This window comes from Sapajus apella, unplaced genomic scaffold, assembly GCF_009761245.1.
Source record: "Sapajus apella isolate SASKATOON/1434 unplaced genomic scaffold, GSC_monkey_1.0 scaffold34, whole genome shotgun sequence".
Lineage (NCBI taxonomy): Eukaryota > Metazoa > Chordata > Mammalia > Primates > Cebidae > Sapajus > Sapajus apella.
The window spans coordinates 241232-257506 of NW_022436974.1; the positions used below are offsets into that span (position 1 = coordinate 241232).

General features: G+C 41.9%; 1 protein-coding gene across 2 annotated transcripts in view; it reads right to left on the bottom strand.

Annotated features, from left to right (window-relative positions):
• The window catches only part of CFAP300 (cilia and flagella associated protein 300), a 34683-nt gene extending 29337 nt beyond the window's left edge, over positions 1 to 5346 (bottom strand). Inside the window, exons 1-2 of one of the 2 annotated variants that reach the window (XM_032295693.1) lie at positions 5170 to 5341; positions 4854 to 4935 (exon numbers count right to left, since the gene is read on the bottom strand). In XM_032295693.1, the coding sequence (XP_032151584.1) occupies positions 4854 to 4935; positions 5170 to 5279 (192 nt within the window). In that variant the 5' untranslated portion in view covers positions 5280 to 5341. Of the gene's footprint in view, positions 1 to 4853; positions 4936 to 5169 lie in introns of both variants that reach the window. The other variant, XM_032295694.1, reaches the window with a different exon arrangement.
• Between the last annotated feature and the right edge of the window lie 10929 nt (positions 5347 to 16275).

A 16275-nucleotide genomic window follows, 5' to 3' on the forward strand; every position in this document is an offset into this window, starting at 1 on the left:
TTTTATTTTGGACAGCAATATGCTCAGCTTCGTCTGCATTTCCAGCTTCCCTGGGATGTGGGAGGCCTAAATTAATTCTGGTCACATGCCTAAGTTCTGGTCATGAGATAAAAGCAGAAGTGTTGTGCAGGCTTCCAGGAAAGCTCTGTAAATTAAGGAGCTTCCTTGCAGTTGTTTATGCGGAAAATTCTCCTTATCATCCCTAGTCCCATGGTGAAGATGTCAACACTATATATTGAGCCCAGAGCTCTCTCTTGAGATCCAAAGTTAAACATTATATTCAACTATCCAGAATACTGCCACTTGTACATACCTCAAATTCAGCATACCTAAAGCTGAACTCATTTTCCTTGTAATTCTTCTGTGTTTTCTGCACATTTAAAGGCATCATCAGCCACTCCAGTCAACCAAGCCAGAAATGTGGGAGTCATCCTAAACGTGCCCCTCTCTCCTTTACTCTCAATATCTTACCATTCCTTAAGCCTTTCTCCTAAATCTCTCTCTAGGCCATCCTCATACTCAGCATCATCATATAACTGTCTAGAGGACAACAGTTTCCAATTTGGTGTCACTACTTCCTGACTAATTCCTAACCAACTCTCCACACTTCTGCCAAGGTGAACTCAATATTTTAAAATTTAACATCTTACTTAAAACCTTCTCATTGTTAGCTAGATAAAACCCAAATTTCTTTGCATGGCACAGAAGTTCTTCTAAAATATTATCCCGCCACTTTATCTACTGGACAAATTCCTACTCATCTTTCAGGCCCCATCTCAAGTATCTTGTCTTTTTAAATGCTCTTCTGACCACCTCCGTCAAAAATGATCATTTCTCTTTTGTGCCACCTACATACCTTATGCCTCTGGTATGTATTATCACTTCTCTCTCTGCAATACAATTTTTGTTATTTCCTTCACTTTAACTGTGTCTATTCCTCTATATAGACCTAGGAACTAAAGAAATGTCTGCCAGATAAATGTTTCCTTCCATGCATTTATCATCTCACAAATGCATACTTAGAACATAATTTGTTTTCAAATTGAAAGGGAAAATTCAAAATCTGGAATTCTAGTTTAAATACCCTTTGTTCCGTTATGAGTTTTGGAGTAGAAACAGCATGGTATCTAGAGTCAAAACACCTGGGTTTTGCCCTTTGCTGGATGTTTTTGCATACATTACTTAACCTTTCTGAATTTTTTTTTTTTTTTTTGAGATAGAGTTTCACTCTTGTTACCCAGGCTGGAGTGCAATGGCACGATCTCAACTCATGGCAACCTCTGACTCCCGGGTTCAAGCAAATCCCCAGCCTTAGCCTCATACTCCTGGGCTCAAATGATCCTCCTTTCTCAGCCCCCCAAAGGGCTGGGATTTTAGTTTGGGGCCCCCCCCCCCCGGGTTTAGTTTTTTTTTTTTTTTTGTAACATTTCTAGCTACCCAAACTATACATGCTGTATAAGCTAGGATCAGTTCTCTTCATCTTTTATTTATTTATTTATTTATTTATTTATTTATTTAAGATGGGGTTTCACCATGTTGGTCAGGCCAGTCTTGAACTCCCAACCTCAGGTGATCTGCCTGCCTTGGCCTCCAAAGTGCTTGGATTACAGGCGTGAGCCACTGCGCCTGGCCCCCGAATAAATGAATTATATTAAACTTTTTGGCCGGGCGCGGTGGCTCACGCCTGTAATCCCAGCACTTTGGGAGGCCGAGGCGGGTGGATCACGAGGTCAAGAGATCGAGACCATCCTGGTCAAAATGGTGAAACCCCGTCTCTACTAAAAACACAAAAATTTAGCTGGGCATGGTGGCGTGTGCCTGTAATCCCAGCTACTCAGGAGGCTGAGGCAGGAGAATTGCCTGAACCCAGGAGGTGGAGGTTGCGGTGAGCCGAGATCGCCCCATTGCACTCCAGCCTGGGTAACAAGAGCGAAACTCCGACTCAAAAAAAAAAAAACAAAAAACTTTTTACAGTACTCGAAAATTCAGTTACCTCAAATTCTGATCTTTTAAAAAAAATTGGGCTGGGTACAGTGGCTCATGCCTGTAATCTCAGCACTTTAGAAGGCCAAGGCGGGCGGACTGCCTGAGGTCGGGAGTTCGAGACCAGCCTGGCCAGCAAGGTGAAACTCTCTACTAAAAATACAAAAATTAGCTGGGCATGGTGGCAGGCGCTTGTCATCCCAGCTACTTGGGAAGCTGAGGCAGGAGAATCACTTGAACCTGGGAGGTGAGGGTTGCCGGGAGCCAAGATCTTGCCATTGCTCTCCAGCCTAGGCAACAGAACGAGACTCTGTCTCAAAAAATAAGAAAAAAAAAAAAATATATATATATATACACACACACACACACACACACACACACACACATATATGTGTGTGTGTATATATACATATATATATATAGAGAGAGAAAGAGACAGAGAGAGAGAGAGAGAGACAGTACTGGTATAAATGAAAAATATAAAAAACTACATAATAATCTAACCATGAATATTTGAGAAATGTTATTCATGTCATTATCAGTAGCATTATAATATAATGGCACCATAACACTATCTTAGAGAAAGGGAGATAGACATTTAACCAATTTACTCTCTGTTATGGGTTGTGTCCCCCCAAAATTTACATCCTTCCTGAAATGTCACAAAGTGATCTTAGTTGGAATTAGGGTTGTTGCTGATGTAATTAAGACTAGGTTATGCTGGACCCTTAATTCAATATGACTGATGTCTCTCTATAAGAAAAGAGATGCAAGCCGGGCGCGGTGGCTCAAGCCTGTAATCCCAGCACTTTGGGAGGCCGAGGCGGGTGGATCACGAGGTCAAGAGATCGAGACCATCCTGGTCAACATGGTGAAACCCCGTCTCTACTAAAACTACAAAAAATTAGCTGGGCATGGTGGTGCGTGCCTGTAATCCCATCTACTCAGGAGGCTGAGGCAGGAGAATTGCCTGAACCCAGGAGGCGGAGGTTGCGGTGAGCCGAGATCGTGCCATTGTACTCCAGCCTGGGTAACAAGAGCGAAACTCCGTCTCGGGGGGAAAAAAAAAAAAAAAAAAAAAAAAAAAAAGAAAAGAAAAGAGATGCAGACACATGAAGGGAAAAGGCTATGGGACTGACAGGTAGAGAAGAAAGTGCCGCAGCTGCAAGCCAAAGGATGCCAAAGGTGGCTGGCAATTGCCAGAAGCCCGGAAGAGGCAAGGATGGATTCTCCCCTACAGGTTTCACAGGAACGATGGCCCTGCCAACACCTTGATTTAAGACTTCTCGCCTCCAGAACTATGACACAATTCTACCTCATGTTGTCCTTTCTCATTCCCTCTTATTTTTCTTACTGCCCTTATCACTATAGGAAATAATCAGATTTTTTTTTCCCATTTACTGCAATCTTGCCAAGGCCTGTACAATCTTTGAAAGCTGAGCTCTTGTCTTGTTCCTCCTGTATCCCCAGCACTGGAAGGAATTCCTAGTACATGATAGGCCTTCAGGAAGTGTTTGTTCTGCCAAACTACAAACTATAGTCAATGCATGAAGGACATGAATGGCAGAGAATGAAGATCATTTCACAAACCACAGTATTTTCCATTTGATTGAGAATAAAAAAAAAAAGGATTGAAAATAATGAACTAAATTTTAACAAACACACCAAAACTTAAACTTTCAAGTGAGTTTTACCTCTCTCAAAGCAGTCACCTCAGCCGGGCGTGGTGGCTCACACCTGTAATCCCAGCACTTTGGGAGGCTGAGGTGGGCCGATCACGAGGTCAGGAGTTCAAGACCAGCCTGACCAACGTGGTGAAACTCCCATCTGTACTAAAAACATAAAAATTAGCCGGGCATGGTGGTGGGAGCCTGTAGTCCCAGCTACTCAGGAGGCTAAGGAAGGAGAATCACTTGAACCCAGGAGGCGCAGGTTGCAGTGAGCCGAGATAGTGCAACTGAACTCTAGCCCAGGAAACAAAGCAAGGCTCTGTCTCAAGGAAAAAAGATCATCTCTAGCAGTCAAAAGACTGCTTATTCAAGCCACTGTGCTACTGCTTAAAACTTTTTGGGGGGATTTCCTCATTTGGAATTGCTGGTAGAGCATGAAGCCCAGTTCTCAGAGTGTGTGTGATTTTGAGAAAAAAAACAAAAGTAATTTGGAGCTAGTAAATAGTGATAAAGCTGTGTGATAATATATAAAAATATTTTAAAATGAGGTGTGCCTATTTAAAAAGAGAGGCTAGGGTGGTGGCTCACATCTGTAATCCCGGCACTTCGGGATGCCGAGGTGAGCGAATTGCTTGAGCCCAGAGATTCAAGACTAGCCTGGGCAACACTGTGAGACCCCACCTTGAAAAAAATTTTTTTTTAATTAGCTGGGCGTGGTGGCCTGCAGCTGTAATCCCCTGTACTCAGGAAGCTGAGGTGGGAAGATCGCTTGGGCCCAGGAGGTCGAGGCTGCAGTGAGCTGAGATGGTGCCACTGCACTTCACTCACTCAATCTGGGTGACAGAGAAAGACCCTGTTTCAAAAAATATAAAATAAAATAAAATACAAAACAAAAATAAAAAAGAGAGAAACTAATCTCGAGAGAGAGTGAGATTTTCAAGAACTGCAAAGTTCTCTGAGGCAAGATACAAGACACTGAAAGGAGAGAAAGAATGAATAAAATAAAAAACAAATTTACAATGGGTGATTCAAAATGTAAGTTTCTTTAAAAAATCATTTGCACCTTTTATTACTCCCAAACGCCAAGAAAACGACATCACGAAGGAATGCCGTGTTCACAAGAATCCATGCCAATGTGGGGCGGGGGGAGTTTAAAAATCGGCAGAGGCCCAAGGAACTCTCTCCGACCCCCATACTAACCATAACGAAATCATCCTTCCGATAGGCCTGAAATGTCTGGTCAAAGCCGAACGCCTGCGCCTTGATTCTGCCCAGCATGGACCTGGGGCAGAGGAGGAAAGAGAAGTCATCTGGAGGCTGGCGCCCACTTAGAGCGCACCATTAACCAATCCCACCCGCAGCATCCGCCCCGCCCCGTGGCTCAGGGTTCACTCAGGAAGCCTCCGGCTCCACTCAGAATGGCGCCGACCCGCGCGGGCCCGCTCGACGCCTGGCCCGCGTCTCCACAACCGCGAAGACGAAGGGGCTCTTCTCTTCCTGCGCCTCGAATCCTCACCACTGGCGGAGCCGGCTAGTGATCTCCTGAGAGCTCAGAGACTGGAAGGTTTTCTGAGGCAGAAACCTGAAGTAGTAGCCGCCCAAGTCCCTGAGCTCCCCAGCAGCCATCGTGCTCTCTGCTGCGTGGACTCAGGGCTTGTTTCCATAGAGACGCGGCGGCGGTCGGGTCGGCGTGACGCTGCGGGGGCGGGGCCACGCGTCTCTACGGACTGAGGGGTCCCCGCTTCTCCGCGGCGGGTGCATAGAGAGAGGTATGCCTGTCTTTTCCAAGAGCTTGTGTCACCCCCACTCCCCCACCCCGGGCTTGGCGGTTAGGGAAAGTAGGAGTCGGGGATGGAGTCAAATTGCCTGTCGATACTTGTTGATATTAACTTTTATTAATAATTACTCAGTGTGGGTTAATGTCCTAGTCTCAACAGCTATAACTTCAGATTTACAGTTATCTAAGTTTGATGATTCAAACGTTTCTGAAGAAAAGATTATTCTGAATTAGGTTGATCTATTTTGGAAAACAAATGTCTGTGTGACTACTTAGGAAACTATTCTTTTTTACCATCTTTTTTTTTTTAATGTACATTTGAAGACCAAAAAAAAAAAAAAAAAAAAAAGAAATGTTTTCATAGACTACGTTACAACATGCTGTTTATTTTTATTTTTTAGACGACTCTTGTTCCGGTACAACATGCTGTTTAATAGAAAACACACTTTTCTTATTTTCTATTGAAAATAGCCTTTGTTTCTACAGGGTTTTTTGGTTTTTTGGTTTTCTTTTTTAGATGGAGTCTCACTTTTTAGCTCAGGCTGGAATGCAGTGGCGCGATCTCGGCTCACTGCAACCCCCACCTCCCAAGTTCAAGTGATTCTCCTGCCTCAGCCTCCTGAGTATCTGGGACAACAGGCTAAGTTTTGGTATTTTTAGTAGACACGGGGTTTCCCCATGTTGGCCAGGTTGGTCTTGAACTCCTGATCTGGAGTGATCCGCCCACCTCGGCTTTCCAAGGTGTCGGAATTACAGGCGTGAGCCACCGCACCCTGCCTGTTTCTATAGTTTTTATTTTTTCCTCATAGCAGTTCATTTGGACATCAGAGTGGAGAGAGAGTTCTTTTCCATCTCGTTGCCTTCTTTTCTTTTCCCCTAGCCCTTAAGAAATGACCTTGATTATTTTTTAGCAGCAGCAGCAGAAGAAGAAACAGGGAGCAAGTACAAAAAAGAAGAGAGAGAGAGAAATCATTCTGTTTCACTGATGTTTAGTATTCTATTACTTGACTATACTACAATTTATCCTTCTGGGCTGTTTCCAGTTTGAGGTTATTATGCTATGAACACTGCTGTGTATGCCTTTGGATGGATGGATGTACCATTTCTGTTGGAAATATATCCAGGATTGGAATTGCTCAGTTATATGATATACGTATGTCTAGTTTTACTACACACTATCAAAAATTTTTCTGAAGATTAGTTTACATTTTAACCAGCGATGCATGAGATTTTTCAGTTGCTCAAGATCCTTGCCAACACATAGAATTGCCAGTCTTTAAAAATTTTAGGGCCGGGCGTGGTGGCTCACGCCTATAATCCCAGCACTTTGGGAGGCCGAGGTGGGTGGATCCCGAGGTCAAGAGATCGAGACCATCCTGGTCAACAAGGTGAAAACTCGTCTCTACTAAAAATACAAAAATTAGCTGGGCATGATGGTGCGTGCCTGTAGTCCCAGCTACTCGGGAGGCTGAGGCAGGAGAATTGCCTGAACTCAGGAGGTGGAGGTTGCGGTGAGCCGAGATCATGCCATTGCACTCTAGTCTGGGCAACAACAGCGAAACTCCGTCTCAAAAAAAAATTTTTTTTTAGCCATTCTGGGGAAGTGGTATTAGTTTTTTATTGCGATTTTAATTTGTATTTCCTTGATTGTTAATGTTGCTGAGCAACTTTGTAATATGCTGGGCCATTTGGGTATCTTCTTTAGTGAAGTGCCCATTTGAGTGTTTTATCCATTAGGAGGAAGAAGGATTGTCAGTCTTTTTCTTACTAATATTTAGGAACTTTTTATATAATATGAATATGAGCCCATTACCAGATATACATATTGTGAACATACTCTTTGTTTATAGCTAGCTTGTAGCTTTGATGCTCAGAAATTCTTAATGAAGTTGAATTTATTAATTTTTTATGTGTCTCGTTTGATTTCTGCTTAAAGCCATGAAGATAGTCTCACATTTATGTCCATAATCCATCTCAAAATAATTTTTTAAGCTGAAAGTTAAATCTTTCTCTACAGTTTTTCAATAGACCCAGCTCTATATATTGGTAAGACCATGTCTAATCCAGTTAATTGCTGTGGCAGTTAAAAAAAAATAAATCGAGTGACTGTTTGGTCTTCTATTCTGTTTATTGGACTGTCCTTACACAAATGCCACATTGTGTTAATTACTGTACAATTATAAAGTGAGATTACATCTAAACAAACAAACAAACAAACAAAAAACTTGAATAACTTTTATTATGTTGTTGTGATTAGATTTCAAGTGTATAGTTTTAAGTGAAATATTTACTGGAAATTGATAGTTTTCTAAGTGTTGGTTTTCACTCAAATAGGCATGACTAGCATATGCTCTCGATAACCTTTATTAATTCAGTTGTGACAGTGTATTCTTGTTTTTTAGTACCTTCCAATTATCTTTATAGTTTAAAAGAAAGCTTCTATAAGTAACACATGTTTAAGGTAGAAAACAAGCAAAAGAGTAAAAATCGCCTGTCATCCCAGACAGAATTTTACAAAGTGTGGCATTTTATAAAGCATATATTCTTCTAGACTTTTTGTTGCTTAGCCAGAACTCATTTTCTTATTTTTCCACCTTAATCCAACCTCTGTGTTGTTCATACAGTCATGTGTCTTTGGTTCATAAGGTAAAATTTCACGTTATCTGTGGCTAAAAGAGCAAAATAAAGGTTATATATGTTCTGATTATTCTATTAAAGAAGCTTCTTTATTTTTAAATTATGTTCTCTTTATTTATTTATTATACTTTAAGTTCTGGGGTACATGGGCAGATCGTGTAGATTTGTTGTATAGGCATACACATGGTAGTGGTTTGCTGCATCCATCACCCCGTCATCTACATTAGGTATTTCTCCTAACGCTATCCCTCCCCAAACCCCCTACCCCATGCTATTCCTCCCCTGGCCCCCCACTCCCCTGGTTCTCTTTTATAATGATTAAAATAGTCTATCTTTTATAAAATTATAATGATTAAATTAAAACATTATTTTCAGTAGGGCAAGGAGGCTCACACCTGTAATCCCAGCACTTTGGGAGGCCAAGGTAGGAGGATCACTTGAACCCAGGAGTTTGAGACCAGCCTGGCCACATATCAACACTTCATCTCTACTAAAAAATTTTAAAAATTAGCCGGGTGTGGTGGTGCTTGCTTATAGTCCAAGACATTTGGGAGGCTGGGGTAGGAGGATTGCTTGAACCTAGTAGGTCAAGGCTGCAGTGAGCTGTGATCACACCACTGTACTCCAGCTTGAGTGACAGAGCAAGACCCTGTCTCAAAATAATGTATATATTTTGTTGAAAAGTTTGTAATCCTATGGGTACGGTGTTTCTATAGTAGAGCCTTGCCACTCAAAATATGGTCTATGGACTAACATTATTGACATCATATAGGAACTGGTAAAAACATAGAACCTCTGCCCAACCCCAGACCTCATGTCACGAATCAGAATCTATACTTTAACAAGCCTCTTTAGGTGATTCAAATACATATTAAATGAGAAGTGCCGGTCTAGACACTATCCATCCACTGTATATATTAGCCCCTTTGACTCTTATTTTAAGCTGTTTTACACTTCCATCTACCCAATTGCACAATTCAGAAACCTGAGACTTCTCTTTGACTCCAGCTTGTCCCACCTCTTTGCTAACTTTTCCCGTATCAAATTCGTCACTAAATCTTATTATAATCTCAATGTACATACAATCTATCCACTTCTCTCCAGGTTCCACTTCTCTCCACTGCTGCCACTTTAGTGGAAGATACAATCACCTTTTTGCTTAGATGATTGTAACGAAAACTTCCTAACTGTTCTCTCTTTTCTACTCTTTCTTTCCTGACATTCATTATGAATTCACCAGCTTGATTGAGCTTTAAAAAATGATAAATTATATTAAAAAATTGGTAGATTATAAAATGACACTGAGATGGGAGAGTTCCTTTGACCCCTCTCAGGACTTCAGAGAGGAATCTGGCTCGTTTACTGGCCACCGAGCTCAACTCAAGTCTCTTGCAAGTAGGGGAGCATGCAGGTGAGTGGCTACAGGAACTGGGACGACTGCCTTTGGGTGCTGACAGGGACAAACCCTGTACTGGCCTGCAGCAGCGTCTAGGGTTCATCAGTGACCTCTGGAGCCCTAGAGGGCATGTATTACAAACAATGCTCTTTTAGATTTGCCATCTGTGGTCAGCATAAGTGTTAAACAGCTCAGTGAAGGGTCAATGTGACAACCTTTTTGGATTCCCATGCCCAGTGCATGCTGAATCCTTGTCCGGCATCCAGGAAGAATTGGGCCACATGCACAGACTGAAGGGTGGTGTATGCAGAGGGTTTTATTGAGCAATGGAAGTGTCTCTTAGTGGGATGGGGAGCTAAGAGGGATGGAGTGAGAAGATAATCAGCTGTCCTCAGCTGAACCCCCCTCCGACTGTAGTCTCCGATGTCCAACGGCCTCTTCTCTCAACATTCAGATGCTTCTTCCCGTCTCCTTCTCTGGCGCGCAGCTCTGCTCTTCTGCCAGTGGAGCTTGGGGTTTCTATGGGTACAGGGTTGGGGTCATGGTGGACCAGGGTGGTTTCAGAATAGGCAACGTTCAGGTGGGAAAACAGGAATGCATATTCTCATTTATGGCCGTGGGTCCAGGCTTAAGGGTGTAGCCCTCACCAGGGACTACCTTTTTCTACCCAGTATTTCCCTGCCTCCTGTCCGTGTCAATATTATTGAGAATTCTTTATGAATTTTCACTTGCATATAAGGTAAAAATACAAAATCTCTATGGCTTACATTGTCTTTCTTTCCAATCTCATTTCCTATCTCTTTCCCTGGCTCCATACTTAAGAATCACTAGCTTGGAAAAAGCCAGGCTCTTTTCTTGCTCAGGGCCTTGTCACAAAGTTTGTCCCCTGCCTGGAATGCCCCCCTCCCTCTCACTCTTAGCCTAACTACTTCCTATGCATCTTCAAATTTCAGGTGACAAGTCACTTCTCTGCAGGAATTTTTCTGACCACCAATCAATATTAGTCTTTCTGGTTATTCTCTCATAACAATGTACTTGTTCCCAACAGCACTTATAACAGCTTGCAATTATTTAAATATTTGTATGCTTCTGTACTCAGTGTTTGTCTCTCTCATTTGCCAGTAATCTAAGAGGTCAGATATTAAGTATTCTGTTCAACATTGTATTCTTAGTGGCTGGCACACAGGAGAGGATTCCAAAAAATTTATTGAGTAAATAAATCAATGATTCCAGTTTTACTGATCTATATTATATTATAGATGTGAAAAATACAACCGATTTGACAGTTGATTGGTAATATTTTTGTTGTAAGCATTAAGATTAGCCATAAGCACACTTGCTCCTTGTAATATTTAATTTAAAACAATGCAAGCTTTAAGGATTACCTTTGTCTGGGCATGGTGGCTCACACCTGTAATCCTAGCACTTTGGGAGGCTGAGGTAGGCAAATCACGAGGTCAGGAGTTCAAGACTAGACTGACCAACATGGTGAAACCCTGTCTCTACTGAAAATATAAAAATTAGCTGGGCGTGGTGGTGGGTGCCTGTAATCTCAGCTACTTGGGAGGCTGAGGCAGGAGAATCACTTGGACCCGGGAGACAAAGATTATGGTGATCCAAGATTGCACCATTGCACTCCAGCCTGGGCCACAAGAGCAAGAAAAAAATAAAAAGATTACCTTTAAATAAATAACATTTTATAAAATTAATCAATTTATAGGTATTTATAAATGAATTTATAAAAAATAATACATTACTTTTAACTTAAATACACTTATAGAGATGTTATGTATGAATTTACTTTATAGGCTTTAGCTATAGTTAAAACTTAGATTTTATGGGGAAGCACATCTGCTCTTTACCTTGTCACTTACTGGTTGTATAAAGGTAATTGACCAATTATCTTCTCTGTCACAGTTTCCTCTTCTCATCTGGGTTGTTGCAAGAAGTGTTGAGGTAACGTCTGTATGTGCTTATCACAGTGCCTGGTATGTGCTGACTATATGAATATCATTATTATTTCCTTACTAACTTTGTTTAGCACAGCAGCAGCCTGTGGTTCATAATGTAATATATCTGCTGTTAGCTAAAGGGCCTTGTGGTAAAGAAAAGGGTTAAATTGGACTGTCTTTTGCTTCTGGAAGACAGCTAGGGTGGTGGTGGGGTGGAAGGGGATAGGGTGGGGTTGCAGCTGTGGCCCCAGGAAGATATAAACAAGTGGGGGCTGGAACGTGTCTCTTTGTTCTGTGACAGGACTCCTGTCTTTGACATTAATTTAAAGCTTTCTAGGGCTGTCAAGCAGTTTCTTTGCCTTCCTAATGGCTGGGCACAACTTATGTTAGTCTGTGTTTGCTTTCTATAAAAATACTTTTTATTGCAAAATCCTGTTTTTGGTTTACTGTTGTTTAAACAAAGTTTATTAAATGTTACAAAGCAATGTACCCCAACTTCCTGCTCCAATCAATATGCCACGCCTCCAGCACCAAGGGGTGGAGGTGGACGTTGGCGCATGGCTAAGACCCAGTGAGGGGCTCTAACTATTGCCTGAGATGGAGGAAAATGCTGAAGAGACAAAGTAGGAGGTCTAGTTAGAGAAATTAATAAGCAGAACTACTGCTCTAATGGGAATGGGATAGCTCTTGATTATTATTTATATGTTTTTTCAAATCATGGGTAAACCTTTAGATAAATCTATGCTTACTTAGTCCAAGAACTGGGAGTGCTTGGAGAAAAGGACCATTAAGCCGTTTCCCACTCATGTATTAGAATGGAATTCTGATCAAAGTTCCATATTAACAAGAACGACCAAGCACTTCGTGTCCTCACATCTTTATCTGCCTTTCCTCATCTAAGATGCCACAGGTCATTATGTTGTGTCTCATATGGAACTATGAACATACTTGTAAGGCTCAGTCAGTGACTGTTCCTTAGTGCCTCTTTTAAGTGTAATGTTTATCTAGCTTCTTATTCAGGGAGGTACAGCCACTTTCAGGCTGCAGGTGAGTCTTCTTTCATTTTTATGTTGCAATGTTAGTGGGCTGGGTGTGGAGAGTGTCCCTCAATCAGATAGATCTCTTTGGAGATTCCCGATAACACATTCCCAAGGTTTTTTTGTTTTTAATTTTTTCAGAGAGAGAGATGGGCGGTTGTTGATGCCCTAAGAGATTGTTCTGATTTGTAATGAACGGTTCCTCAGAAAGCACAGCAATTTTGCTAAATCGGCTCATTATGTTCTTTAGGCATACACTTTAATCATTGTCAGCACAGATGATAGGATAAGAGTTTTAGAGACATGCAAATGTGTACACCAGTCTTTTTTCGGCAATAGGATCACACAGTTTTCCTGTCCATGTATTTCTTAGCTTTGCAGTTCTTGTGAATGTTTTTAAAAACATGGTTTGAATAAGATGCAAAAGCATATACAGCTGAGTATGTGGCATTTTCATATTTTTTTCTCACCCACTGCTTACTCCCTCCCCGCTATCGTACACATACTCTCTAACTGTAGACTCTCAGGTGTGTCCAGCTTCCTATGCTCCAAATAAACATACCTCCTTCCATTTGACCAGCCAACTGACATGGTGGGTTGTAAGGATTAATGGGTTGATACATGAAACATGCTTAGCCCAGTTTCCAGCGCGTAGAAAATACTCAAATGTTAGTCATTGTTATTATGTATTGGGTGTCCATTATTTGCAAAGGGACCTTATGTTCTGAAAGGCAAATTAAGTACAGAGCAGACTTCTAATAGCTAGAAATACAGAAGGGGAGACAGGACAGGTAAACTAGAGCCAGAAAGGTTGTTGAAAACACAATCTGATCACGTCTATGGCGTTAAAATCCTTTAATCCTGACCAGGCCATTTGTGGTCTGGCCTCCACCTACCTCTTCAGCCCCACCTTGCACCACTCTCCCTTTTATTCCATAAATTCTAGTTAAATTAAGCTCTTTTATGTCCTAGGATGGAAGCTCCAAGGAGGAAGAACTTTTCCTCTGCTGTTCTTTAGTAATGGAACCCTTGCACCTAAGATGATGTCTGGCATATAAGAAGAGATCAACATATGTTAGCTTTAGCATTTGCTGCTTTCTCTTACTTTTTTTTTTTTGAGATGGAGTCTCACTCTGTACCCCAGGCTGGAGTGCAGTAGCACGATCCCAGCTCACTGCAACCTCTGCCTCCTGGTTCAAGCAATTCCCCTCCTCAACCTCCTGAATAGTTGGGGTTATAGGTGTGCACCACAATGCCCAGCTAATTTTTGTAATTTTAGTGGAGATGGGGCTTCACCCTGTTGGCCAGGCTGGTCTCAAACTCTTGACCTCAAGTGATCTGCCCACCTCAGCCTCCCAAAGTGCTGGGATTACAGGCGTGAGCCACAGTGCCTGGACTTGCTCTCTCTTACGTGAACACCCTCCACTCCTTATCCCTACCCCCACCTTTCACTGAGCTGCTTTTCACTACTGGATTTCATATCACTTCTTAAAAGGATCATTTCCTGACACCATCATTTGAATTAACTTTCCATCCTATGTACTCTTTCATTACTGTGAACTTTTAAACTTTTATTTGTTTAAAGCATAAAGAGGATCATATCTGTTTTGATCACTTCATATTCTCGGTTCTTAGTTATTCCCTGAGTAACTGAAAGTTCTCAATTTATTGAAGTAAAAAATAGCTCTTATGGAAGGTGGAACAAGATAAGTGTCATAATGCCATGAGAGGAATATAAAGTGCTTGAAATTTAGAGGAGAAAAATACTATTTACAATGACAAGAGTCAAGAAACGTTTAATGGAGGATACAGCATTTGAACTAGGTAGGAATCAGAGGTGATAGGAAATGTCCTTGAGAAAAATCAATAGCCTGAGCAAATGCAAAGAAATGGTGAGATGTCATGATGTGCCACCAGGAACCCTCTTCAGCGCTAAGGCACTCATTTGCTCAAATGATGGAATCTTGGACTGTGGATGGCTTAAGGTTAAGTCCCTTTCCAGGAACTGTGCACAAAGTGAGCTCCTTCACCCAAGTTTATGCTACTACCTACCCAGGGCAATCAGAATACATTGGCTGGACAGTGCTGCCCCCTTGCCTCAATCCTGGACATCTAAGATTGACTAGAATCTCTGTCGTAACTTCTTCATGGTTCCAACATCTCCCTCTATATAACTCTACTTCCTTCATTTCTTTACAGGAGAGCATGCTTCCATAAACCTCTTGTGCACAGATCCCTGTCTCAAAGTCTGTTTTCCATGAAACTCAATAGATGAAAAATAGGCATTGTAAAACTTGCTCAAGTGGATCATTCAGTCTAGAGGAGAGAGTTCTTTTTTTTTTTTTTTTTTTTGCAACTGAATCTAGCCAGGTGTGGTGGCTCACACCTGTAATCCCAGCACTTTGGGAGGCCGAGGTGGGCAGATCACCTGAGGTCAGGAGTTTGAGACCAGCCTGGCCAACATGGTGAAACCCCATCTCTACTAAAAATACAAAAAAAAAAATTAGCTGGGTGTGGTGGTGCACGCCTGCAATCCCAGCAACTTGGGAGGTTGAACCAGGAGAATCGCTTGAACCCCAGAGGCAGAGGTTGCAGTGAGCCAAAACTGTGCCACTGCACTCCAGCCTGGGCAACAGAGACTCCATCTCAAAAGAAAAAATAAATAAATAAGTAAAGCAACTAAATATTTTCAGTAAAATTCTTTTTTTTTTTTTTTTTTTTTTTTGAGTTGGAGTCTGGCTCTGTTGCCCAGGCTGGAGTGCAGTGGCACAGTCTTGGCTCACTGCAACCTCTGCCTCCAAGGTTCAAGCGATTCTCCTGCCTCAGCCTCCTGAGTAGCTGGGATTACAGGCACCTGCCACCATGCCTGGCTAATTTTTGTATTTTTAGTAGAGATGGGGTTTCACCATGTTGGACCAGGCTGGTCTTGAACTTCTGACCTCAGGTGACTCACCCGGCTTGGCTTCCCAAAGTGCTGGGATTACAGGCATGAGCCACTGCGCCCGGCCTCTTAAGTAAAATTCTTGTTTGGAGGCATCAACCTGTAAATCAGGTGAAGGGAGAGTTCTAGTGTTTGAAGTGGGATGAATGATAGGATTCTTGCCTGTTTGTTCTGTTAACTCATGTCAAGATGGCTCTGAGAAGGCTTTACACAGCCCCTAGGACTCACTGGAGCACAATTTGAAAACCAGTAGGAAAATCATAATGTCAGTGAAATAGATCAGGAAAGAAAATAAGACCAGACAATTGAGTGCTTTGAATGCCAGAACAGGAAATCTGGACATTATTCTGGAGGTAGGGGGTAGGAGGGTAGGGAGAGTACTGACGGTATTGAATTAATGGAATAATGTGATCAGGACTATGTCTCTACCATACATTGTATTACAATTTCCAGTGGATTACAGACATACATATAAGTAAACCATACAATTACTAGAAAAATATAAATATCATCTACATGCCAATTAAAAAATCTCCGGCTTTAGGCCAGGTGCAGTGGCTCACACTTGTAATCCCAGCATTTTGAGAGGCTCAGGTGGGAGGAATGTTTGAGCTTAGGAACTTGAGACCAGCCTTGGCAACATAGCGAAAACTCATCTCTACTAAAAGTAAAAATTAAAAAGAAAATTAGTCAGATGTGGTGGCATGTGTTTGTAGTCCCAGCTATTCAGGAGGATGAGATGGGAAGATCATTTGAGCCCAGGAGTTTGAGGCTGGAGTGAGCTAGGATTATGCTGCTGCACTCCAGCCTATGGGATTGTGTGAGACCTTGTCTCCAAAACATAAAATAAAATCCCTGGCTTTGACCCCTTTCTGAATCTCC